The sequence below is a fragment of the Argentina silus genome (assembly GCF_951799395.1).
Source record: "Argentina silus genome assembly, chromosome: 12".
In the NCBI taxonomy this organism is placed as follows: domain Eukaryota; kingdom Metazoa; phylum Chordata; class Actinopteri; order Argentiniformes; family Argentinidae; genus Argentina; species Argentina silus.
In genome coordinates, this window is record NC_139666.1 from 20,756,374 (window position 1) to 20,783,197 (window position 26,824).

Below are 26,824 nucleotides of genomic sequence, written 5' to 3' on the forward strand. Positions count from 1 at the left end.
ATGATGGGCAGGGTGAGAAATGTTGAAAGTTATTGATATTGATAGTGTATTCATATGGTTAAATGTAAATTAATGCTATTATGTTGAATGTAACTTGAATTGAGAAACATTATTAAGAAATGTTTATTAACATTAGTCATTGTTTAATTTTCAGGCTACCTTCTATGAGGAGAGGAACTTCCAGGGTCGCTCCTATGAGTGCAGCAGCGACTGCAATGACATGTCCTCTTACATGAGCCGCTGCCACTCCTGCAGGGTGGAGAGCGGCTGCTTCATGGGCTATGACCGCACCAACTACATGGGAAACCAGTTCTTCATGGGCAGGGGAGAGTACCCTGACTACCAGCGCTTCATGGGAATGAACAATGGTATCAGGTCCTGCCGCATGATCCCCATGGTGAGTTCAAATGACTTTAAGTGAAGGCATACACTTTACTTCCCTTTACTCTTAGTACCAATAATTGTTTTTTTTCATTTTTTTTCTGTAACAGCACAGAGGATCCTTCAGGATGAGGATCTACGAGAGGGAGAGCTTCGGAGGTCAGATGCACGAGATGATGGATGACTGTGACTCCATCATGGATCGTTACCGTATGTCCGACTGCATGTCCTGCAACGTTATGGACGGCCACTGGCTGATGTATGAGCAGCCCCACTTCAGAGGCAGGATGATGTACATGAGGCCTGGAGAGTACAGGAACTTCAGAGAGATGGGCATGGGCATGGGGGGTATGGGAGGAATGGGGGGTATGAGGTTCATGAGCATGAGGCGTATCATGGAGAACATGTCCATGTAAATCACTAAGATGATGTACAAACAAGCCAAACATTTTGATTAAAACCTTTTTGCCAAATTCAGCATTGCACATTTGTTTGGTATTTCCCATGTGAGAAACATCCAGATTCCGAGAGATGGCCATTGGTATGGGTTTGATGGCTTTGAGGTTCATGAGCATGAGGTATATGACTGAAATGTGCTCAGTGCCTTTCCAAAGAGTATTTATTGGGAAAATCATGAAGAGTTTACAAAAAGATCTCTACACGTAGAAAGCGCTGAGAGTCTGGGTCACGAAGAGAACCATTTCATTATTTATGGAGTTCTTTTCCAAATTCATTTCAGTCCTGATGATCACACATGCTTGTTTTATTATGGTAGCTTTTCAAAGAACTTGTAAAACATATAACCTTTGGTTAATGTAATGAAGTATCTCCAGATGTGGTGGTGGTATAGTGATACCAATACATGCTCCTCAGAAATCAGGTTCTTCTTACTTAGAAACGATACAAACCTGTCAAACTAATTTTGTGTCTTCCTAATGTACCTATTATTATGTCCCAACTCAGAATCCCAAAATAAATAATTTTAACTGGTACTACTGATCTGGAAAGCAGCAGCCCATAAAAGGGAAACTTGTCTGTAAAATAGCCATCTATTTCAAAAACACTGTGGGCATTTTAGAAAAACAATGGTGTATTAAGATTATGTTTCGGTTGTTTCAATGATATATCGGTCATGAACGGTATAACGTCTCATGAACGGTTAATTCCAACCAACATTTAACTGGCCAACAACTATCAAAAAACAATGTCAATCCAACATTGCATAAGCTACAGCACTCCAGAGTTTTCATTTTGACATTTAAAAAAAAAATACTCTCTTTTGTACAACATCAGTTTGGTTTGTTTTTTGACATTTGCTCAACTGTGACACAATGTACAATGTCCATGGGGTTGTTTCGGCACAAATCACTCTCTATTAAACTTAATTACTTATGTGAAGTTTTTTCATTGACATTCACATATCATTCAAGAATGATTCTTAGGTTCAACTTCACTGAAATAGTGACAAAACGTTTGCGTGATGTCCCAGCCAAGCATAAAGTAACACCAATTGCCATTGATTGAGAATATCCCCCTTCATAAATATGATGAGCTTTCTCTTGAATTTTATCTACTTCCTTTTTACCATCCATATGCCCCAGTAGTGTCAGTGGTTTTCTGTACTGAGCACAGGAAATGTCAGGTTGTCAATTATACTCTGATGTGTTTTCTTTTCAAATTTCTATCAATTTATCCTAATCTATATCTTAACATCTCTGTCATCTACAGTAATTGATAATGACAATTGAAAACAGACTTAATTTAATGAGCACAGCCAGGCGTGGGTGTATGCCTACAGACCCAGAAATCAGAATCAAAACTCTTTTGAAATGTTCATAAGGTATTTCATTTATTGATTTGTAGGCACATAGACAAAATGAAGAGATAAAGGCATTGTGCTGGGGAGGTTAGGAAAACCTGCTTGGCTTGTTGTGAAGCCTCCCCTATAATCTGCTAAAATGCTATAAAGTCTTTTGAGATTTCCCTTCACAAGAACATTCCATTTTTTAAAGTCTCTTGGGGATCCACCCCTTTTAAAATGCGACTAAGCACCTCAACACTCTATAGGCCTCTGTACCTATAGCATGTTGCCGGCTCAGGGGTTTTTACAATGGGGGCCATGCAGTCTTTCGGTTCAGTCAGGTATAAAAGTAAGGGGTTAAAACAGACAGGACATCAGTCTTGTTATACCGAAGACATGATGGAAAATGGTATGGTGCAGCAATGTCTACATTTACATTGTAAATTTCAGTCATTTAGCAGATGCTTTTATCCAAAGTGACCTGCAATAAGTAAATGTTTAAATTCAAACATTGTATGAACATACAGTATGTAAACATTTTGATTCACTGTCTTGTGACAGCCATACAGAGACAATGCAAAATAACTGTGGGACAATGTTATAACCAAATGTTACAGTACAGTAGAATGTGGTAACACCATCATACCATGTTGGTTTATGGTTATTATTTGATGGTCATCATTCAACGTTGTTACATTGTTTATCATGGGTTGAAAACACAGGTTTTCTGAAAATAAGCATTTGACAGTCATTATACAACACTGTGACATGGTTGCATGTGGACTGTAAATGTCATTATTTGACAGTCATGATCCAACATTGTAATAAGGTTGCCCATTGATTCCAAACCAAAGGAAAGTAAAACATTTTATTTCATTAACAGAAATTGAATTATTTACATAACATGACATCATCTACAATACAGCATATGAGTACTTCCTCCATGCACTGCGACTGAATAACTACTGTTCTTTATGACCCAGTTAGGGAATTGAACAAACAACCTTTTGGTTTATAGCACATTGTTCTGTCCACAATGTCACGAGTCCACTGTTGCAACACAAGAATACTAATGGGGTTCAGATTGTGCATCAGAGAAATTAGAAATGTGGGGATATACTTTCCTAAAGGTTGTAAAGACATTCCGTAAAACACAAAGAATATTTGGACACGTTGAACATTTGTAAGAATACAAGGTTTTCTTGTTGTAATAGCCTTTTCAGCATGGTCTGAACTTTATCCTCTTTTACTGCCTTTACTACTTTATCGTTTGAAATAGAAATGTATTATTCTTTTATCTCACCATTCTCATCACACTTTGAGGATTAAGAAATCCTCAGTATGTAAAACAACAGAATCATGCCCCACCAACATGACACAACTTTGCAGAAAACACTGAAGCTGTTAAAATATATCTGTAAAAGTCAATCAGATCAGTGGTGTGTAGATTAACAGAAACATTAGAAAACAGAGCTCAGGCCAATTTATAGCAAATGCAGATGTGTGGTCTTCCCAAAATATAGTATTGAGAGCGTAGTTTATAATCTGCACTGAGATGTTGAAAGTAAGGCATTACCATGTCTTACAAGAGGTTATAAGTTTGAATCCCAAGTGAGGACACATCAAAAATTGAGTACAGTGAATTCAAATGTAAAATGTAATCCCCATTGTGAAATGCTAAATGTAATCCTGATTGGAAAAGATGCCATCAAATCAATGACACCATTGGTCAGATAGATGAATTACAGGGGGGACTGGAACATTTACACATTCTAGATAAAAGTATAAATTTGGTTAGGAAGTTCATGTAAAGATCAATATTAGACTTTTAACATTGTATTAATGTAAAAATAAGCAGCATTTTAAAAATGATTATTTTCAACTGTGAGATGGCCATCACCTGGCCATGTTAAGAAAACATTCATTTTCAACCCACGTGCAGTTATGCAATAACATCAGATGATAAGCATCAAATGACAACCTTAAGTCAACGTTGAAAAATAACCATCACTTAACAACGTCTCATGAACGGTTAATTCCAACCAACATTTAACTGGCCAACAACTATCAAAAAACAATGTCAATCCAACATTGCAGGAGCTACAGCACTCCAGAGTTTTCATTTTGACATTTAAAAAACATTTTTAAAAAAAATACTCTCTGTTGTACAACGTCAGTTTGTTTTGTTTTTTGACATTTGCTCAACTGTGACACAATGTACAATGTCCATGGGGTTGTTTCAGCGCAAATCACTCTCTATTAAACTTGCCTCCTTATGTGAAGTTTTTTCATTGACATTCACATGTCATTCAAGAATGATTCTTAGATTCAACTTCACTGAAATAGTGACAAAACGTTTGCGTGATGTCCCAGCCAAGCATAAAGTAACACCAATTGCCATAGATTGAGAATATCCCCCTTCATAAATATGTTGAGCTTTCTCTTGAGTTTTATCTACTTCCTTTTTACCATCCATATACCCCAGGAGTGTCAGTGGTTTTCTATACTGAGCACAGGAAATGTCAGGTTGTCAATTATACTCTGATGTGTTTTCTTTTCAAATTTCTATCAATTTATCCTAATCTATATCTTAACATCTCTGTCATCTACAGTAATTGATAATGACAATTGAAAACAGACTTAATTTAATGAGCACAGCCAGGCGTGGGTGTATGCCTACAGACCCAGAAATCAGAATCAAAACTCTTTTGAAATGTTCATAATGTATTTCATTTATTGATTTGTAGGCACATAGACAAAATGAAGAGATAAAGGCATTGTGCTGGGGAGGTTAGGAAAACCTGCTTGGCTTGTTGTGAAGCCTCCCCTATAATCTGCTAAAATGCTATAAAGTCTTTTGAGATTTCCCTTCACAAGAACATTCCATTTTTTAAAGTCTCTTGGGGATCCACCCCTTTTAAAATGCGACTAAGCACCTCAACACTCTATAGGCCTCTGTACCTATAGCATGTTGCCGGCTCAGGGGTTTTTACAATGGGGGCCATGCAGTCTTTCGGTTCAGTCAGGTATAAAAGTAAGGGGTTAAAACAGACAGGACATCAGTCTAGCAGCAGTTCTTTGAGTGTTCTGAGAAACAAAATCGCAGCAATCATGATGGGCAGGGTGAGAAATGTTGAAAGTTATTGATATTGATAGTGTATTCATATGGTTAAATGTAAATTAATGCTATTATGTTGAATGTAACTTGAATTGAGAAACATTATTAAGAAATATTTATTAACATTAGTCATTGTTTAATTTTCAGGCTACCTTCTACGAGGAGAGGAACTTCCAGGGTCGCTCCTATGAGTGCAGCAGCGACTGCAATGACATGTCCTCTTACATGAGCCGCTGCCACTCCTGCAGGGTGGAGAGCGGCTGCTTCATGGGCTATGACCGCACCAACTACATGGGAAACCAGTTCTTCATGGGCAGGGGAGAGTACCCTGACTACCAGCGCTTCATGGGAATGAACAATGGTATCAGGTCCTGCCGCATGATCCCCATGGTGAGTTCAAATGACTTTAAGTGAAGGCATACACTTTACTTCCCTTTACTCTTAGTACCAATAATTGTTTTTTTCATTTTTTTTCTGTAACAGCACAGAGGATCCTTCAGGATGAGGATCTACGAGAAGGAGAGCTTCGGAGGTCAGATGCACGAGATGATGGATGACTGTGACTCCATCATGGATCGTTACCGTATGTCCGACTGCATGTCCTGCAACGTTATGGACGGCCACTGGCTGATGTATGAGCAGCCCCACTTCAGAGGCAGGATGATGTACATGAGGCCTGGAGAGTACAGGAACTTCAGAGAGATGGGCATGGGCATGGGGGGTATGGGAGGTATGGGGGGTATGAGGTTCATGAGCATGAGGCGTATCATGGAGAACATGTCCATGTAAATCACTTAGATGATGTACAAACAAGCCAAACATTTTGATTAAAACCTTTTTGCCAAATTCAGCATTGCACATTTGTTTGGTATTTCCCATGTGAGAAACATCCAGATTTCGAGAGATGTTCCATTGGTATGGGTTTGATGGCTTTGAGATTCATGAGCATGAGGCATATGACTGAAATGACAGTCATTATACAACATTGTGACATGGTTGCATGTGGACTGTAAAGGAACATTTTCTACATGTCATTATTTGACAGTCATGATCCAACATTGTAATAAGGTTGCCCATTGATTTCAAACCAAAGGAAAGTGAAACATTTTATTTCATTAACAGAACTTGAATAATTTACATAACGTGACATCATCTACAGTACAGTATATGAGTACTTCCTCCATGCACTGCGACTGAATAACTACTGTTCTTTATGACCCAGTTAGGGAATTGAACAAACAACCTTTTGATTTATAGCACATTGTTCTGTCCACAACGTCACGAGTCCACTGTTGCAAAACAAGAGTACTAATGGGGTTCAGATTGTGCATCAGAGAAATTAGAAAAGTGGGATAATCCAGTCATTATACAACATTGTGACATGGTTGTATGTGGACTGTAAAGGAACATTTTCTACATGTCTTTATTTGACAGTCATGATCCAACATTGTAACAAGGTTGCCCATTGATTCCTAACCAAATGGAAGTGAAAAAATGTATTTCATTAATAGAACCTCTTTACTTAACATGACATCATCTACAGTATTTGAGTACTTTTCCATGCAATATGATTGAATACATACTGTTCTTTAAGTTTGGGAATTGAGCCAACAACCGTTAGGTTTTTCGTACATGTTTCTGTCCACAATGCCCTCAAGTCTACTGTTGAAACACAAGAGTAATAATGGGGTTCAGATTGTGCATCAGAGAAATTAGAAAGTTGGGGAAAGACTTTCACTGAGGTTGTAAAAACATTCCATAACACAGAGAGGATTTGGACATGTTGAACATTTGTAAAAAAAAAAAAAAAAAAAAAAAAAAAAAGGTCTTCTTGTTGTAAGACTTTTCAGCATGGTCTAAACTTTCTCCTCTTTTACTACTTTACTACTATCACTTTTGAAATAAATATATCTATTTTTTTTTTTCTGTTTTCATTCTAGTTTTGTTTTTAACCTCATGTGCATGGAGTGTCTAGCATCATTACATTAACCCATTATTGATGTAGGCTATGTATCATGTTCATTTTTTAAACTTCTTAACATTTACGATTCATTTTCAACACATGTGCAATCATGTAGCAACATTAGATGATGACCATCAAATTGCAACTTTAAGTTAGCGTTGAAAAATTACTGTCACATGACAACTTCTAATGAACAGTTAATTCCAACCAACACGTGACGAACCAACAACCATCAAAAACAATGTCAATCCACCATTGCAAAAGTTACAGCAGTCTAGCGTTTGCATTTTGACGTTTAAAAAACATGAAAAAAAACAGTACTCTATGTTGTACAAAGTCAGTTCGGTTAGTTTTTAACTATTGCTCAACTGTAACACAATGTAAAATGCCCATGGGGTTGATTAAACACAAATCACTCTCTATTAAACTTGCTGACTCAATTTAGACATTAACATCTTATTTCAGAATGATTCTTCGATTCAACTTGTGCCAAAAAATTTTTACCACCCAAGCATACTATAACACCAATTGCCATTGATTGAGAATATCCACTTTATTAATATGACGCCTTTTTTAATATGACGCTAGTTTTTATCTACTTCCTTTTTACCATCCATATGCCCCAGTAATTTATGTGTTGTTCTATTCTGAGCACAGGAAATGGTTAGGTTGTCAATTATTTTCTCATACATTTGTAAAAAATGTATTATCAATTTATCTATATCTATAGATCTATTTATCTATATCTTAACCTCTATGTCATCTATAGGAACTGTTCATAGAGAAAATAGAGTCTGAGTCAGGCGTTGGTGTATGCCTACAGACCCAGAAATCAGAATCAAGGCACTTTTGAAATTGTTATAATGAATTTAATTTATCGAGTTGCGCACATACATTATTAACAAAGAGGAAAGACAAAATGAAGAAATAAATGCTGGGCTTGTCAAGAAGCCTCCCCAATAAAGTGCTAAAATGCTATAATGTCTTCTTCTCATCAGAACAGAACATTCCATGTTTTAATGTCTCTTGGGGATCCACCCCTTTTAAAATATGACTAAGCACCTCAACACTCTATAGGCCTCTATACAGGACATGTAGCATGTTGCCAGCTCAGGGGTTTTTACAATGGGGGCCATGTAGTCTTTCGGTTCAGTCAGGTATAAAAGTAAGGGGTTAAAACAGACAGGACATCAGTGGAGCAGCAGTTCTTTGAGTGTTCTGAGAAACAAATCGCAGCAATCATGATGGGCAAGGTGAGAAATGTTTAATGTTGGTGAGAAATGTTTAATGTTGGTGAAAAATGTTTAATGTTCAATTGATATTGATAGTGTATTCATATGGTTAGAATGGTTTAAATTATAATTTAAACAAATTAATTGTGCTTAATATGATTTGAATTTTAAATTATTAAGATTATGTTTATTAACATTAGCCATTGTTTATTTTCAGATTACCTTCTACGAGGACAGGAACTTCCAGGGTCGCTCTTATGAGTGCATGAGCGACTGCAATGACATGTCCTCTTACATGAGCCACTGCCACTCCTGCAGGGTGGAGAGCGGCTGCTTCATGGTCTATGACCGCACCAACTACATGGGAAACCAGTTCTTCATGAGGAGGGGAGAGTACTCTGACTGTCAGCGTATGGGAATGGGAATGACTGACGGCATCAGGTCCTGTCGCATGATCCCCATGGTGAGTTCGAATGGCTTTAAGTGAAGGCATACACTTTACTTCCCTTTACTCTGAGTACGAAGGTTGATTTTTTTTTTCTTGTAACAGCACAAAGGATCCTTCAGGATGAGAATCTACGAGAGGGAGAACTTCGGAGGTCAGATGCACGAGATGATGGATGACTGTGACTCCATCATGGATCGTTACCGTATGTCCGACTGCATGTCCTGCAACATTATGGACGGCCACTGGCTGATGTATGAGCAGCCCAACTACAGAGGCAGGATGATGTACATGAGGCCTGGAGAGTACAGGAACTTCAGAGAGATGGGCATGGGCATGGGGGGTATGGGAGGTATGGGGGGTATGAGGTTCATGAGCATGAGGCGTATCATGGAGAACATGTCCATGTAAAAACACTAAAATGATGTACAAAAAAGCTAAACATTTTAAATAAAACCTTTTTGCCAAATTCAGTATTGCATATTTGTCTTGTTATTCTGAAGTGTGACAAAAATCCAGATTCTGAGAGATGGGCATGGGTATGGGTTTGATGGGTGTGCGGTTCATGAGTATGAGGCATATTACTGAAATGTGCTAAGTTTCTAATGAGTCTTTATTGGGAAAATCATGGAGGGTTTGCAAAAAAAAACGTTTTGAACTTTTTTTTCTGTTCAATTGCACATTTGTCTTGTTTTTCTATGACATGGGTTCGATGGGTATGAGGTTCATGAGCATGAGGCATATTACTGAAATGTGCAAAGTATCTTTCTAACAAGTTTAATGGAAAAATCATGAGGGGTTACAAGATGAATCTTTTTTATCTTGTAAAAAGTCCTGAGAGTCTGGGTCATTTCATATTTTCATGCAATTATTTTCTAACCCTAACCCTAACGATAGCCCACTACCACTTAAAATAATTAGCAAATTAAATAGTATTCCTCCAGTTTCAACATTCATTTAACATCAAACCAAATTGCATGCTTGCTTGTTGTATATTTAGTATCTCCAGACGTGGTGGTGGTATAGTGATACCATCACATGCTCTTGAGAAATTAGGTTATTCTTACTTAGAAACCATAGAAACCTGTCAAACTAATTTGTCACTATCTATTATTAATTTCCAACTCAGAATCCCATAAGAACATTTTTTAACTGGTAATACTGATCATGAAAGCAGCAGGCTATAAAAGGGAAGTTTGCCTGTAAAATAACCATCTATTTTATGAACGCTGTCTGAAATACTGTATATCCCAATTAAAGGAAGATAAAATGTTGACAATGAGATATAGCTGCTTTACGACTCTCACTCTCCAGTATATCCGTTGAGGTGTGTGCCAGCACCACAGACATGTAAAGCGGAGAGGCTCAAAAAGTAAGTACTTCAAACAGCATCCGGGAATACCAAGACGAATTAAGTCTGTGCCAGCGTCCAATTCAGTTTAAGCACGGCCTCATGTGGCCAATAGTGGAGTAAAGCAGCAAATGTGAAATGGTTGGGTCTCTCCGATTACATTTCTCTGGTGCTAGCACACACTTACTTGATCTGATATAGAATAATATGTGTATAGGCCTGGAAAGCATTGTCATAACCATTAAGCCACAGAGAGATCTTGAATCTCAGATCTCAGAAGGCGGATTGAGATAACATCCACCAAAATGGTGTTGTAAAAATGTTTTCTAGTGTCCCACAGCAAAAATGGAGCTGGTATTCCTGTCTTGCTAGTTACATAGTGTAGTTATATTTCTAGATTAAATTGAAGGGTGGCATGCTGTCTAGTCTGACTATTTGTAAAATACAGCACCAGATAGCTAGAGACATAAAAAAAAACTTGCTTGCCAGCAAGATAGCTAACTAGCTACTTTTTCGTGAGCAATAATGTAATTTTAGCTATCTTTCATACAGTATGGCTGTTTTAATCAGTGAAAAGACATTTGTAGGACTAAAGGCAACATGACGTATTGAATTTACAAGTGGTATTTTGACAACATTTGATCAATTCATTTTATAATACCAATGTCTTTAACTAAAGCGATTTAATGGCCACCCTGAACTCCCTGTAAATTGCTCAATTCCGATCTCAGTTAAGTTTTATTTTTAACTCCATTCAAAACTAATGGGTCTTTTTGCCCAAATTGCCCCACTTCATCTACAAGCAATGAAAACAGAAGTACTTTGCCATGTTCTGACTGGGGTTCTCTTGGAATCAACCTTTTCTGGGAGATTTTCATTAGCCGCTTACTGATGATTGCTCTATATCCGATCAGGTAAGTAAGTGCTGGCACCAGAGAGTATACCACCACGTCTGGAGATGCTTCATTAACTTTATCCAAAGGTAATACATTTTACTTCTGTGGGGGGACATGCAGCGTTCGGCCTGTAGAGGGAGCTACAGGACCGTGGCAAGGGTTACGGAAGCGAGGCTTCGTTGCGTACCTGTTGCAAATGAAGCCTCCTTAACGAAATGGTTTAAGATGTGTGTGCCTCTGCTTTGGAGAGCAGGGCTGAAAAGCCATAACTGGAAAGTCGACCGAGAGCCAAAACAGAAACATTCTAAATAAACGGGGTTTGTCCCATATCACCACCACCGAGTCCGCCTCTGTGTTAAGGACCTTGTTACAGTGGCGCCCAACGAGGGGCACAGAGGCGGACTCGGTGGTGGTGATATGGGACAAACCCCGTTTACCCCGCAACAGATGCGCAACGAAGCCTCGCTTGCGTAACCCTTGCCACGGTCCTGTAGCTCCCTCTACAGGCCGAACGCTGCATGTCCCCCCACAACTTCTTTTTAAAGTTCTTTGAAAAGCTACCAAAATAAAACAAGAAAACATGACATTTGGTGGTGTTAAATTAATGTTGAAACTGTGGAGGAATATTAATTAGTTTGCGGAGTGGTAGTGAGCTATCATCAGGACTGAATTCAATTTGGAAAATAATTCCAGGAAAATATGAAATGGCACTTAAAATGACCCAGACTCTCAGGGCGTTATATATGTTTAAAGATTTTTTGTAAACCTTCCATGATTTTCCCAATAAAGACTCATTAGAAAGACATTTCAGTAATATACCTCATACTCATGAACCATAGACCCATCAAACCCATATGCATGCCCATCTCTCGGAATCTGTATTTTTCTCACACTTCAAAATAACAAGACAAATGTGCAATACTGAATTTGGCAAAAAGGGTTTTATTTAAAATGTTTTTTTATACATCATCTTAGTGTTTTTACATGGACATGTTCTCCATGATACGCCTCATGCTCATGAACCTCATACCCCCCATACCTCCCATACCCCCCATGCCCATGCCCATCTCTCTGAAGTTCCTGTACTCTCCAGGCCTCATGTACATCATCCTGCCTCTGTAGTTGGGCTGCTCATACATCAGCCAGTGGCCGTCCATAACGTTGCAGGACTGGCAGTCGGACATACGGTAACGATCCATGATGGAGTCACAGTCATCCATCATCTCGTGCATCTGACCTCCAAAGCTTTCCCTCTCATAGATCCTCATCCTGAAGGATCCTCTGTGCTGTTATAGGAAAACACAAACAAATAATTATTCATACTAAGAGTAAGAGGAAGTAAAGTGTATGTCTTCACTTAAAGCCATTTGAACTCACCATGGGGATCATGCGGCAGGACCTGATACCGTCGTTCATTCCCATGAAGCGCTGGTAGTCAGGGTACTCTCCCCTCCTCATGAAGTACTGGTTTCCCATGAAGTTGGTGCGGTCATAGACCATGAAGCAGCCGCTCTCCACCCTGCAGGAGTGGCAGCGGCTCATGTAAGAGGACATGTCATTGCAGTCACTGCTGCACTCATAAGAACGACCCTGGAAGTTCCTGTCCTCGTAGAAGGTAATCTGAAAATAAATATGACTTAATAATTAGCACAATATAATTAATTTACATTTAACCCAGTCGACAGTAACCATATGAATACACTATTAATATAAATAACTTTCAACATTTCTCACCCTGCCCATGGCGATGGTTGCAATTGTTTGTCAGAACATAAAATCTGAAGGTTTCAAGTTAAAGATAACTGCTACAATGCTTACCTTGCCCATCATGATGGTGGTGGTTGTTCCTCAAAGCTGAACTGCTGCTCCACTGATGTCCTGTCTGTTTTAACCGCTTACTTTTATACCTGACTGAACCGAAAGACTGCATGGCCCCCATTGTAAAAAACCCTGAGCCGGCAACATGCTACAGGTACAGAAGCCTATAGAGTGTTGAGGTGCTTAGTCGCATTTTAAAAGGGGTGGATCCCCAAGAGACAAAAAAAATGGAAGGTTCTGGTGATGAGAAATCTCAAAAGACATTGTAGCATTTTAGCAGTTTATAGTGGAGGCTTCTCAACAAGCCCAGGACAATGTCTTTATCTCTTCATTTTGTCTGTCCTCTTTGTTAATGTCTTGTTAATGGAAATGTGTCATCTACAGTAGTCAGGCACAGGTGTATGCCTACAGACCCAGAAATCAGAAGGCACTTTAACTTTTTTAAATTCTTCTGTATTTTATTTACTGATTTGCACACACATTAACAAAGAGGAAAGACAAATTAAGAAATAAATGCTGGGCTTGTCGAGAAGCCTCCCCAATAAAGTGCTCACATGCCAGAATCACTAGAACATTCTACTTGTTAAAGTCCCTTGGGGATCCACCCCTTTTAAAATATGACTATGCACCTCAACACTTGAAAGGCCTCTATACCTGTAGCATGTTGCCGGCTCAGGGGTTTTTACAATGGGGGGCCATGCAGTCTTTCAGTTCAGTCAGGTATAAAAGTAAGGGGTTAAAACAGACAGGACATCAGTGGAGCAGCAGTTCAGCTCTGAGGAACAACCACCACCACCATCATGATGGGCAAGGTAAGCACTGTAGCAGTTGTCTTTCATTTCAAACCTTCAGATTTGATGTTCTGAGAAACAATCGCAACCATCGCCATGGGCAGGGTGAAAAATGTTGAAAGTTATTTATATTGATAGTGTATTCATATGGTTACTGGGTTAAATGTAAATTCATTATATTGTGCTAAATATTATTTGAATGTATAAATATTATAAATACAAGTCATATTTATTTTCAGATTACCTTCTACGAGGAGAGGAACTTCCAGGGTCGCTCTTATGACTGCAGCAGCGACTGCAATGACATGTCCTCTTACATGAGCCACTGCCACTCCTGCAGGGTGGAGAGCGGCTTCTTCATGGTCTATGACCGCACCAACTACATGGGAAACCAGTTCTTCATGAGGAGGGGAGAGTACCCTGATTACCAGCGCTTCATGGGAATGAACGATGGTATCAGGTCCTGCCGCATGATCCCCATGGTGAGTTCAAATGGCTTTAAGTGAAGGCATACACTTTACTTCCCTTTACTCTGAGTATGAAGGTTGATTTTTTTGTATTTTCCTGTAACAGCACAGAGGATCCTTCAGGATGAGGATCTACGAGAGGGACAACTTCGGAGGTCAGATGCACGAGATGATGGATGACTGTGACTCCATCATGGATCGTTACCGTATGTCCGACTGCCAGTCCTGCAACATTATGGATGGCCACTGGCTGATGTATGAGCAGCCCCACTACAGAGGCAGGATGATGTACATGAGGCCTGGAGAGTACAGGAACTTCAGAGAGATGGGCATGGGCATGGGGGGTATGGGAGGTATGGGGGGTATGAGGTTCATGAGCATGAGGCGTATCATGGAGAACATGTCCATGTAAATCACTTAGATGATGTAAAAAAAAATTAAAACATTTTTTTAAATAAAACCTTTTTGCCAAATTCAGTATTGGACATTTGTCTTGTATTTCTCATGTGTGAGAAAAATGCAGATTCCGAGAGATGGGCATGGGTATGGGTTTGATGGCTATGAGGTTCATGAGCATGAGGCATATGACTGAAATGTGCTAGGTGTCTTTCTAATGAGTCTCTATTGGGAAAATCCTGGAGGGTTTGCAAAAATAGTCTTTACATGTATAACATCCTGAGAGTCTGGGTCATTCTAAGTGGCATTTCATATTTTTTGGGAATTATTTTCCAAATTGAGTCCTGATGATAGCACACTACCACTTAAAATAATCAGAAAAATAAATACAATTCCTCCACAGTTTCAACATTAATTTAACATCAATTCAAATTGCATGCTTGTTTGTTTTATGCTATCAGAAGAATGCTAGCTAACATATTAAAAACACACCAGTTTGATACAAACAGTAATTTTCTTGTTTTATCAGTCAATGTTGGTCACGGTACAGCCAAAAAAAGGACCCCCTATTATCGGTCACCCAGTCTCCTATTATCGGTCACTTTAACTTTTTCACTTAAATCATACTATTACCCGTTTGTTTTTTTTGTAAAATGTTTTTAGGGCATTTCTGCTTTATTGAGACAGTAGTGATTGACAGGAAGGATGACATGCAAGACGTGTCGAGGGTCGGAATCGAACCAGGAACCTTGTGATTATGTGGTATGCGCATTAGTGTGCTACGCCACTAAGCGCCCCTTCCTGTTTGTTTTTACCCGAAAAACAACCGATGCCTTCCCCACAGTGTTGCCTGGCTAGCTGGCTACATACCGAGCCGATTCAACTTTCAAAAAACTGCTTGTTTCTGGACTTCAGTTGCCTTGGCGCTGTCCTGTGCACACCAAAAACTTGGCACTGCAACGACAAGAGGCGCCTCTCGATAGAGCTGCTTGATAACATTTTATGGTTTCATGAAACGGATTATACAGTGGCTTCAGAAAGTATTTAAACCCCTTCACTTTTTCCATATTTTGTTGTGTTTAGAGTCAATTTAAAATGTATTACATTTATTTATTTTTTTGCCATCAATCTACACACAATACCCTATAATGACAAAGTGAAAACACGTTAGACATTTCTGCAAATTTATTAAAATTGAAATACAGAACTACCTCATTTACAAAAGTATTCAGACCCTTAGAATTAGCTCAAATGCAAACATTTCATCATCAAATCACTCAATAAGTTGAACTGTCCATGTTAATGCAGGATAATAGTTAATGTGATTTTGGAATTAATATATTTGTATTTATAGGGTCTCTGATTTGCATAGGAATCAATTACACACTGTTTGGATCAGGTTGTCAATACAAACTGAGCAAATGGAGAGGAACAAAACTGCTCTGAGGCCTGGGGATTCTTACAAAAGTCTACAAAGTTAAATGGTGGAGAGGAAAAAGCACAGTTGATGGGATCATCTCAGTCACTCTACATAATTGGTCTATAACCAAGTGGCCAAAAATAATCCCTTAATGGAAAATAATCAATCTCATATCCATAATTGTGTTTGCAGCAATTCATTCAAGTGATACAGCAAAGAAAGCGGCTGGAAATGTGTTTATTTGGTTTTACTACAAAGCATTAAGTTTAGTGCAAATCCAGCACATGCAATGCAGTTTCCGATCCATCCTTTGTGTGAAGAATAGTGGTAGCTGCATCATATTATGGGTATGTTTGCCATCGGCAGGGACTGGGGAGTTTGTCAGGATCAAGAGAAAATTATTAAATTTGCTACGTTGGTAGTGACTTCCTGATCCACACAGTGTTTAATTGATTCCTATGCAAACCAGAGACTATAAAAACAAAAGATATTAATTCTGAAATCACATTAACTATGATCCTTGCACTCAGATGGACTCAATTCAACTTGTTGAGTGACTTGTTAAAGACATTTTTGTATTTGAACACATTTTAAGAGTGTCAGAGCAAAGGGTCTGAATACTTATGGACATGAGGTATTTCAATTTTGATACATTTGCAAACATCGAAAAATTTGTTTTTGCTTTTTCATTATGGGGTATCGTATGTGGATTGATGGCAATGATAATTTTTTTATCCATTTTAAATTTAGTCTATAACACAACAAAATGTGGGGTCAGAGGGGTCTGAATACTTTCTGAAGCCACTGTATATTATTTTCCCTCCTGCTACTGTAGTTGCCAAGCTAGGCAGTCCTATACGCCTTTACCAACAATGTTAGCTGAATTAACACTTACATTAGTGATATTTCAGATATTAAAACCATGGTACTAAAATTGTCTGGGTTGTCGCGAATGTCGTATTTTAAGATTCACGGCAGGTCCCACATCGCTTAAAGACAATATGTTTTTTTTTTTTGTTTTTTTTTTTAATGTGTCTATCACAACTAAGCTAAATGTGGATGAATTGTTATAAAAGTAATTAAAGTAATTGTTATGAAAGTAACCAAATTTATCCAAAGTTATTTGAAAAGTTCTGTATTTCAATTTTAATAAATTTGCAGAAATGTCTAACGTGTTTTCACTTTGTCATTATAGGGTATTGTGTGTAGATTGATGGCAAAAAAATAAATAAATGTAATACATTTTAAATTGACTCTAAACACAACAAAATGTGGAAAAAGTGAAGGGGTTTAAATACTTTCTGAAGCCACTGTATAATCCGTTTCATGAAACCACAAAATGTTATCAAGCAGCTCTATCGAGAGGCGCCTCTTGTCGTTGCAGTGCCAAGTTTTTGGTGTGCACAGGACAGCGCCAAGGCAACTGAAGTCCAGAAACAAGCAGTTTTTTGAAAGTTGAATCGGCTCGGTATGTAGCCAGCTAGCCAGGCAACACTGTGGGGAAGGCATCGGTTGTTTTTCGGGTAAAAACAAACAGGAAGGGGCGCTTAGTGGCGTAGCACACTAATGCGCATACCACATAATCACAAGGTTCCTGGTTCGATTCCGACCCTCGACACGTCTTGCATGTCATCCTTCCTGTCAATCACTACTGTCTCAATAAAGCAGAAATGCCCTAAAAACATTTTACAAAAAAAAAAAAACGGGTAATAGTATGATTTAAGTGAAAAAGTTAAAGTGACCGATGATAGGAGACTGGGTGACCGATAATAGGGGGTCCTTTTTTTGGCTGTACCGTGACCAACATTGACTGATAAAACAAGAAAATTACTGTTTGTATCAAACTGGTGTGTTTTTAATATGTTAGCTAGCATTCTTCTGAACTCAATAAACTCACAATGTTAATTGAAAAAAATTGTGTGGCATGAATCTTTCCTAAAATGCATATTTGCGCCTGATAATAGGGGGTTCTATGCCATTGGCCCTTGGTCTGTATTGACATCAACTCTAAAACAGAAAGAAGAAAGATAAACTTGAAGATGATGAAAGCTGCATGGCTGCACCCAAATCATCTATTGATGTAACTTTTGTTTTGTTTTTCATTTTTATTATTCTATTTTCTTCTCACTACTATTCCTCCTACAGCTTTTATGCAAAACATACCATTTAAACTTTATAACATGCAGGGAGGCCTAACTTGAGTTGCTTGTATTCAACTTTTTGATACCCATTATACTTTTTAAAATACAGTATTGCCATTTAAAAGTGCACATTTTAACATTGAGGTCTATGGTGACCAAACTATGCTATTGTTGGAACGCTGCTGTTCGTTCACCTTTTAAGCGACACACATCAAACCAACTTAGTTTTAGGGGAGGCTTCTCTGCAAACCCAGCAAGGTTTCCTAACCTCCACTGCACAATGCCTTCATCTCTTCATGTTGTCTTTCCTCTTTGTTAATGTCTGTGCAAATCAATGAATGAAATACATTAGAACAATTTCAAAAGGGCCTTGATTCTGATTTCTGGGTCTGTAGACATACACCCATGCTTGACTCCGCTCACTGCATTAACTCTATTTTCAATTATCATGATCAGTTGATTCTAAGTTGATAACCTCTGTCAGAAAACTTTTATCATCACTTGTGGATGAACCATGGGATTCATCCCCCGGCCTATATTGGCCCTAGAACTGTATTGATATCACCTCTAAAACAGAAAAAATAAAGATAAACTTGAAGATGATGAAAGCTCCATGGTTGCAAGCCAATCATCTATTGATGTAATAAACATTTTACAGTGATAATGTCATGCATTCTCTGTCTACATTCAGTATCCACTTCATTTTCATCCACTACAGTTGTTTAAGCACAAATCACTGTCTATTATACTTACTGATGTCTTTTTTTTTTTTTTTGTCTGTGATGTTTTTTTAATAGACATACAGATGTTATTCCAAGTTTAACTCCAGAATGATTCTTAGATTCACCTTCTATGAAATAGTGCCAAAATGTTTGTGTGATTTCCCAAACACCAATTGCCATTGATTGAGAATATCATCCTTTATGAAAATTATGGCTTTCTATTGAGTTTTTATCGATTTCCTTTTTACCATTCATTTGTCCCGGAAATATATGGAAATGGTCAGGTCGTCAATTATTTTCTGATTCATCTGTAAAAACAAATACTATCATATATAGAGAATTACTATCAATTTATCTTAATCTATATCTTAACATCTATGTCATCTACAGTAACTGATCATGATAATTGAAAATAGAGTTAATGTAGTGAGCGGAGTCAAGCATAGGTGTATGCCTACAGACCCAGAAATCAGAATCAAGGCTCTTTTGAAATGTTTATATTGTATTTCATTTATTAACTTGCACACACATTAACAAAGAGGAAAGACAAATATATAAATTAATATTGGGCTTGTCGAAAAGCATCCCCTATGAAGTGCTACAATGCTATAATCTCTTTTGAGACTTCTCATCACCAGAACATTCCATTTTCTAAAGTCCCTTGGGGATCCACCCCTTTTAAAATATGACTAAGCACCTCAATACTGTATAGGGCCTATACTATACTATAGGCCTCTATACCTGTATCATGTTGCCAGCTCAGGGTTTTTTACAATGGGGGCCATGCAGTCTTTCAGTTCAGTCAGTTATAAAAGTAAGGCTTAAACCCAACAGGACATCAGTGTAGTGAACAACCACCACAGCCATCATGATGGGCAAGGTAAACTTTGTAGCAGTTGTCTTTAATTCCACACTTTCCGATTTTTTGTTCTGAGAAACAATCACAACCATCACCATGGGCAGGGTGACAAATGTTGAAAGTTATGAATTATGATAGTGTATTCATATAATTTAAATATACATTAATTATATTGTACAAAATATTATTAACATTATTAACATTAGCCATTGTTTATTTTCAGGTTACCTTCTACGAGGACAGGAACTTCCAGGGTCGCTCTTATGAGTGCAGCAGCGACTGCAATGACATGTCCTCTTACATGAGCCGCTGCCACTCCTGCAGGGTGGAGAGCGGCTGCTTCATGGTCTATGACCGCACCAACTTCATGGGAAACCAGTACTTCATGAAGAGGGGAGAGTACCCTGACTACCAGCGCTTCATGGGAATGAACGACGGTGTCAGGTCCTGCCGCATGATCCCCATGGTAAGCCTAATAATGATGATATTCATAGTGGTTTCTCTTTTCGCCCTGCTAGATAACAGTGTAAAGTCACCAAAATGTGTTGGCTCTATGAGTTTTGGACTAGTACAGGTTGTTCAGGAAATAATTTAATTTCACATTTCATTGTACAGCACAGAGGATCCTTCAGGATGAGGATCTACGAGAGGGAGAACTTCGGAGGTCAGATGCACGAGATGATGGATGACTGTGACTCCGTCATGGATCGTTACCGTATGTCCGACTGCCAGTCCTGCAACGTTATGGACGGCCACTGGCTGATGTATGAGCAGCCCCACTACAGAGGCAAGATGATGTACATGAGGCCTGGAGAGTACAGGAACTTCAGAGAGATGGGCATGGGCATGGGCCAGGGATCCATGGGCATGAGGTTCATGAGCATGAGGCGTATCACTGATATGTGCTAAATATGTTTTCTCTTCATTAATCAATAAATATCAATAAAACATGATTTAATGAAATACTTTTGATCATGGGATTCATTTAATTGAATTGTTGCTTCTTAGTATGTTCACCACATTGACTAATAGCAGATCAAAATGAATCTATGAACAGCCCCATTTTTCTATTCAAGTGAGTAAAACATGCAGTTCTTATGTCATTGGCAGCAGAGGGCACAGTTGACATTGAAGGACAGTTAACAGTTAACAAGTAAAGCGGCTAAAAAAATAAAAACAATCTATCTCCAAAATGTATTTGAAAACCGTGTGACTTACCTAATCTTGAATTTTCCTAAATTATCTTTCCACTGATAATGAAATATAGAAAATGTCATACTAACAGATTTTGGTATAGACTACACTTTTGATTGTAAAACCTGCTATCACTATGTCTTGCAATACAGTTTAACTAAAGTCAAGCTGACAAACTCATTAGCTGCTAGCTAGCTATGTGATTTGCTTTATGTCAGACAAAAAGTCTTAATTTGAGCCGCAGTGTGAGTGTCCACAGTGCTGTTAGTGGAATGTCGTAGCCGTTACCTCAAAAATAGAGTAAACGTCAAGAGTGGATTTCTCCAAATCAGTGTCCAGTAATACTCTGAATGTAGCGGCTCTTTCTCACTCATTATTGTGAGTTGAGACACATTTGGCATGGTTAGAAAGCTGAGATTCTTAGCTTTTCAACAGGGAATAAATCAGATTGTCTTTTAATATCTAAAATAATTTTCAAAAACCATTTTTTGGAAAATCTCTATTAGAGCCTGTGTATTTTCCCTTACATATTTAGCAACCCTGCTGGTACAAAATAGAATGCGTTGCCAGATTAGGAGTTCCTCTGTATATACTGTAGCGAACGGTGGGTAGGAGTAGCTTGCCCTAAACGGGTATCAAACTCGCGACCTTTCCGCTTACAAACCGGGCACGCTAGCTACAACACCAAGAGCATTAACTCTCTTGGCGGAGCTGGTAAAGGGCCTTATACAGGGTCGTTACAATACAATTTCTGCTAAAACTGTGTTCCAAGCCATGCATTAATCTCTGACAATTATACAGCTGAGAAAGGGGTACCAGCCGGGCAGTTAACATATGCATACATCAACCTGATGGCTTTTCAAAACAAAAAAGATGCTCAACATCGTTCTCGCCTCAAATTGTGTTATACCTTGTTACAACAACACAACAATGTCAATATCTCAAATCTGACTTTGACAGTCAAAGTAACTATAATGTGCACATCTGCACTTTACTATAGCGTGAAATCGGCAGGCTTCCACAAAGCACAGCAAAACATTTAATAATAATACAAAATAAACAACAATGAAGCACTATGTTACCAACGCAACTACGTAGTACTTCAACTTGCATGGCGGTTAGGCAGTATTCGGCATTAACTTTGAGTGGTTAAGATGGACTGCACTGACTGATTCCGCCTTGATTTTCCTCTTCCTTATTTAAAAGAAATTCTACTTGTTTCTTGGCCTGTTTCGATGTACCATCCAAAACCCCACTTTCAAATTGTCGTAGAGGACAGGCGTCATAACTCTCCGCAAATCACGGTCTGTTCTCAGACTCACTCAGTTTAGACTGACCATGAAAATACTGTGTTTATGTCCAAAGTTATAGTTTTTACACTTTTTAGTCAATGTTGGGGCAAGAATTGATGTATATGACTACTACTGATCTAAGATATATATGACTACTACTGATGTATGATGTATATGACGACTACTGATGTATGATGTATATGACTACTACTGATGTATGATGTATATGACTACTACTGATGTATGATGTATATGACTACTACTGATGTATGATATATATGACTACTACTGATGTATTATGTATATGACTACTACTGATGTATGATATATATGACTACTACTGATGTATGATGTATATGACTACTACTGATGTATGATGTATATGACTACTACTGATGTATGATATATATGACTACTACTGATGTATGATGTATATGACTACTACTGATGTATGATGTATATGACTACTACTGATGTATGATATATATGACTACTACTGATGTATGATGTATATGACTACTACTGATGTATGATATATATGACTACTACTGATGTATGATGTATATGACTACTACTGATGCTACACACTGTAGACCGTTTTCAACAGGAAAAGTTGGTGTTTCATTTCAGTTCCTCTTAAAGTAAAAGTAGCAAATCAAGAGCACTTTTGTAAAAGATTGGCCCAAAGCCAATTCGAACCCATGACATTTGGGTCACACCCAACCTCCCTCCTAGCCAAGCATTATTTCTTTTGTAGCTCCCTGCCGGCTGTCATCGCCTGATGCATGCATGGATACACGCTTAGGCGGTAACTGTCATCATCAGTGCGAGAGATACAATGGCAGGTAGACATAGGAACATCACAGGTATATTCAATCAGTCTATTACAATCAGGTGCTTAAGGTATGCTTGTTGAGAAGCCTTCCCTATTAACAGCTGAAATGCTATAATGTCTTTTGAGACTTCTCATCATCAGAATATTCCATTTTCTAAAGTCACTTGGGGATCCACCCCTTTTAAAATATGACTAAGCACCTCAATACTGTATAGGCCTCTGTACCTGTATCATGGTGCTGGCTCAGGGTTTTTTACAATGGGGGCCATAAAGTCTTTCAGTTCAGTCAGTTATAAAAGTAAGGGTTAAACCCAACAGGACATCAGTGTAGTGAACAACCACCACAGCCATCATGATGGGCAAGGTAAACTTTGTAGCAGTTGTCTTTAATTCCACACTTTCAGATTTTTTGTTCTGAGAAACAATCACAACCATCACCATGGGCAGGGTGACAAATATTGAAAGTTTTACATTTTGATAGTGTATTCATATGGTTAGGTTCATATGGTTATTATTTTAATTCATAAGTATTATAAATACAAGCCATTATTAACATTAGCCATTGTTTATTTTCAGATTACCTTCTACGAGGACAGGAACTTCCAGGGTCGCTCTTATGAGTGCAGCAGCGACTGCAATGACATGTCCTCTTACATGAGCCACTGCCACTCCTGCAGGGTGGAGAGCGGCTGCTTCATGGGCTATGACCGCACCAACTACATGGGAAACCAGTTCTTCATGAACAGGGGAGAGTACCCTGACTACCAGCGCTTCATGGGAATGAACGACGGTATCAGGTCCTGCCGCATGATCCCCATGGTAAGCCTAATAATGATGATATTCATAGTGGCTTCTTTTTTCGCCCTGCTAGATAACAGTGTAAAGTCACCAAAATGTGTTGGCTCTATGAGTTTTGGACTAGTACAGGTTGTTCAGGAAATAATTTAATTTCACATTTCATTGTACAGCACAGAGGATCCTTCAGGATGAGGATCTACGAGAGGGAGAACTTCGGAGGTCAGATGCACGAGATGATGGATGACTGTGACTCCATCATGGATCGTTACCGTATGTCCGACTGCCAGTCCTGCAACGTTATGGATGGCCACTGGCTGATGTATGAGCAGCCCCACTTCAGAGGCAGGATGATGTACATGAGGCCTGGAGAGTACAGGAACTTCAGAGAGATGGGCATGGGCATGGGCCAGGGATCCATGAGGTTCATGAGCATGAGGCGTATCACTGATATGTGCTAAATATCTGTTTATTTTATGTATCAGTAAATATCAATAAAACATGAACTCATGAAATACTAATGATCATGTGATTCATTGCATTTAATGGTTGCTGCTTTGATTTAAAATGTACATCACATTGGTTCATAGCAGATCAAATTCAACATCATATGACTTAGTAATTGGCTGGAACTGATTATCTGCATTTCGTTGTCTCTGTACTTGTACTCTGCACAATGACAATAAAGTTGAATCTAATCTAATCTAATCTAGTGCATTTGGTAACACCACTTTAAATGATAAATGGGTCACACTTCAACAGATATGATATTGACTTTTGGCTTATTAACTTGACCTATCATGACATCATTACAACTAATGTAGTTTTGTTCCCAGATACTTCTGCCCAAATGTGCGAAAGGACTGGTGAACCAACACATCAAACTTAATTAATTAAGCCCATAGAAAGAGCGTGAAAAACGGACGGCGCATAGCCATTAGCTTTACCTTGCATCAATCATCCCCCACAGCACTTCCCCCCAGTGCTTGCACACCACAGGTTTTTGACTGCAAGCAATGCCTCACATTCGTGTGATTAGCTGAAATCAAATAATAACAAGTAGTTTACTCAGTAAATTCACTCCCACTAAGACCAGGTTTGAGTATTCCAGGCTTACAGTGCATTCGGAAAGTATTCAGACCTCTTCACTTTTTCCACATTTTGTTATGTTACAGCTTTATTCTAAGATGGATTCAATTATTTTTTTCCTCATCAAACTACACACAATACCCCATAATGACAAAGTCAAACGAGGTTTTTAGAAATATTTGCTAATTTATTAAAAATAAAAAACTGAAATATCACATTTACATAAGTATTCAGACACTTTGCTATGACACTCGAAATTGAGCTGAGGTGCATGCTGTTCATTGATCATCCTTGAGATGTTTCTACGACTTGATTGGAGTCCACCTGTGGTAAAGTCAATTGATTGGACATGATTTGGAATGGCACACACCTGTCTATATAAGGTCCCACAGTTGACAGTGCATATCAGAGCAAAAACCAGGCCATGAGGTCGAAGGAATTGTCCGTAGACCGCAGAGACAGGATTGTGTCGAGGCATAGATCTGGGGAAGGGGACAAAAACATTTCTGCAGTATTGAAGGTCTCCAAGAACACAGTAGCCTCCATCATTCATAAATGGAAGAAGTTTGGAACCACCAAGGCTCTTCCTAGACCTGGCTGCCCGGCCAAACTGAGCAATAGGGGGAGAAGGGCCATCGTCAGGGAGGTGACCAATAACCAAATTGTCACTCTGACAGAGCTCCAGAGTTCCTCTGTGGAGATGGGGGAACCTTCCAGAAGGACAACAATCTCTGCAGCGCTCCACCAATCAGGCCTATATGGTAGAGTGGCCAGACGGGAGCCACTCTACAGTAAAAAGCACATGACAGCCTGCTTGGAGTTTGCCAAAAGGCACCTAAAGGACTCTCAGACCATGAGAAACAAGATTCTCTGATGAAACCAAGATTGAACTCTTTGGCCTGAATGCCAAGCGTCATGTCTGGAGGAAACCAGGCACTGCTCATCATCTGGCCAATACCATCCCTACGGTGAAGCATGGTGGTGGCAGCATCATGCTGTGGGGATGTTTTTCAGCGGCAGGGACTGGGAGACTAGTCAGGGTCGAGGAAAAGATGAATGGAGCAAAGTACAGAGAGATCCTTGAGGAAAAACTGCTCCAGAGTGCTCAGGACCTCAGACTGGGGCGAAGGTTCACCTTCCAACAGGACAACGACCCTAAGCACACAGCCAAGACAACGTAGAAGTGGCTTCGGGAATGTCTCTGTATGTCCTTGAGTGGCCCAGCCAGAGCCCCGACTTGAACCCGATCGAACATCTCTGGAGAGACCTGAAAATAGCTGTGCACCGACGCTCCCCATCCAACCTGACAGAGCTTGAGAGGATCTGCAGAGAAGAATAGGAGAAACTCCCCAAATGCCAAGCTTGTAGTGTCATACCCAAGAAGACTTGAGGCTGTAATCAATGCCAAAGGTGCTTCAACAAAGTACTGAATAAAGGGTCTGAATACTTATGTAAATGTGATATTTCAGTTTTTTATTTTTAATAAATTAGCAAAAATTTCTAAAAACCTGTTTTGGCTTTGTCATTATGGGGTATTGTGTGTAGATTGATGAGGGGAAAAATGAATGTAATCCATTTAAGAATAAATGTGGAAAAACTGAAGGGATCTGAATACTTTCCGACAGTTTAAAGATCAAATCGTCCGTTGAACTGTGCCTTTTCTGAGACCCCAGATGTTAATGCCATGGTAATCCATATGGCATAATTATGTGCCACGTAAGTCATAACAGATGTCTTTCAACTTTAGCTACAGCAAACAATTTACTTTACATAAAGCATTTATTACACATTTATGAAGACTGTAAAAACATTTATCTA

The 26,824-nt window shown here is 38.8% G+C and overlaps 6 protein-coding genes across 6 annotated transcripts; 5 read left to right on the forward strand and 1 right to left on the reverse strand.

The window, feature by feature from the left end:
* Positions 1–797, forward strand: LOC310813598 (gamma-crystallin M3-like; the record flags this gene model as incomplete). Its single annotated transcript, XM_083682658.1, has 3 exons — positions 1–12; positions 137–397; positions 492–797. The coding sequence occupies 3 exons, from the start codon at positions 1–3 to the stop codon at positions 795–797; spliced, it is 579 nt and encodes a 192-aa protein (XP_083538784.1).
* Positions 798–5,293: 4,496 nt separating this feature from the next.
* On the forward strand, positions 5,294–6,089 carry LOC310813599 (gamma-crystallin M3-like; the record flags this gene model as incomplete). The annotated part of the gene is made up of 3 exons (XM_083682659.1): positions 5,294–5,305; positions 5,448–5,690; positions 5,784–6,089. 3 exons carry the CDS (start codon positions 5,294–5,296, stop codon positions 6,087–6,089), a joined length of 561 nt encoding a protein of 186 aa, XP_083538785.1.
* A 2,620-nt stretch (positions 6,090–8,709) lies between these two features.
* LOC310812726 (gamma-crystallin M3-like) lies at positions 8,710–9,351 on the forward strand (the record flags this gene model as incomplete). The annotated part of the gene is made up of 2 exons (XM_083681413.1): positions 8,710–8,958; positions 9,046–9,351. Exons 1-2 carry the CDS (start codon positions 8,761–8,763, stop codon positions 9,349–9,351), a joined length of 504 nt encoding a protein of 167 aa, XP_083537539.1. The 5' UTR covers positions 8,710–8,760.
* Positions 9,352–12,167: 2,816 nt separating this feature from the next.
* LOC310813600 (gamma-crystallin M3-like) lies at positions 12,168–13,126 on the reverse strand (the record flags this gene model as incomplete). Its single annotated transcript, XM_083682660.1, has 3 exons — positions 12,168–12,473; positions 12,565–12,823; positions 13,095–13,126. The coding sequence occupies 3 exons, from the start codon at positions 13,124–13,126 to the stop codon at positions 12,168–12,170; spliced, it is 597 nt and encodes a 198-aa protein (XP_083538786.1).
* Positions 13,127–13,805: 679 nt separating this feature from the next.
* On the forward strand, positions 13,806–14,675 carry LOC310813601 (gamma-crystallin M3-like; the record flags this gene model as incomplete). The annotated part of the gene is made up of 3 exons (XM_083682661.1): positions 13,806–13,817; positions 14,036–14,278; positions 14,370–14,675. The coding sequence occupies 3 exons, from the start codon at positions 13,806–13,808 to the stop codon at positions 14,673–14,675; spliced, it is 561 nt and encodes a 186-aa protein (XP_083538787.1).
* A 5,469-nt stretch (positions 14,676–20,144) lies between these two features.
* Positions 20,145–24,378, forward strand: LOC310812721 (gamma-crystallin M3-like; the record flags this gene model as incomplete). Its single annotated transcript, XM_083681404.1, has 3 exons — positions 20,145–20,267; positions 23,699–23,941; positions 24,091–24,378. The coding sequence occupies 3 exons, from the start codon at positions 20,145–20,147 to the stop codon at positions 24,376–24,378; spliced, it is 654 nt and encodes a 217-aa protein (XP_083537530.1).
* Between the last annotated feature and the right edge of the window lie 2,446 nt (positions 24,379–26,824).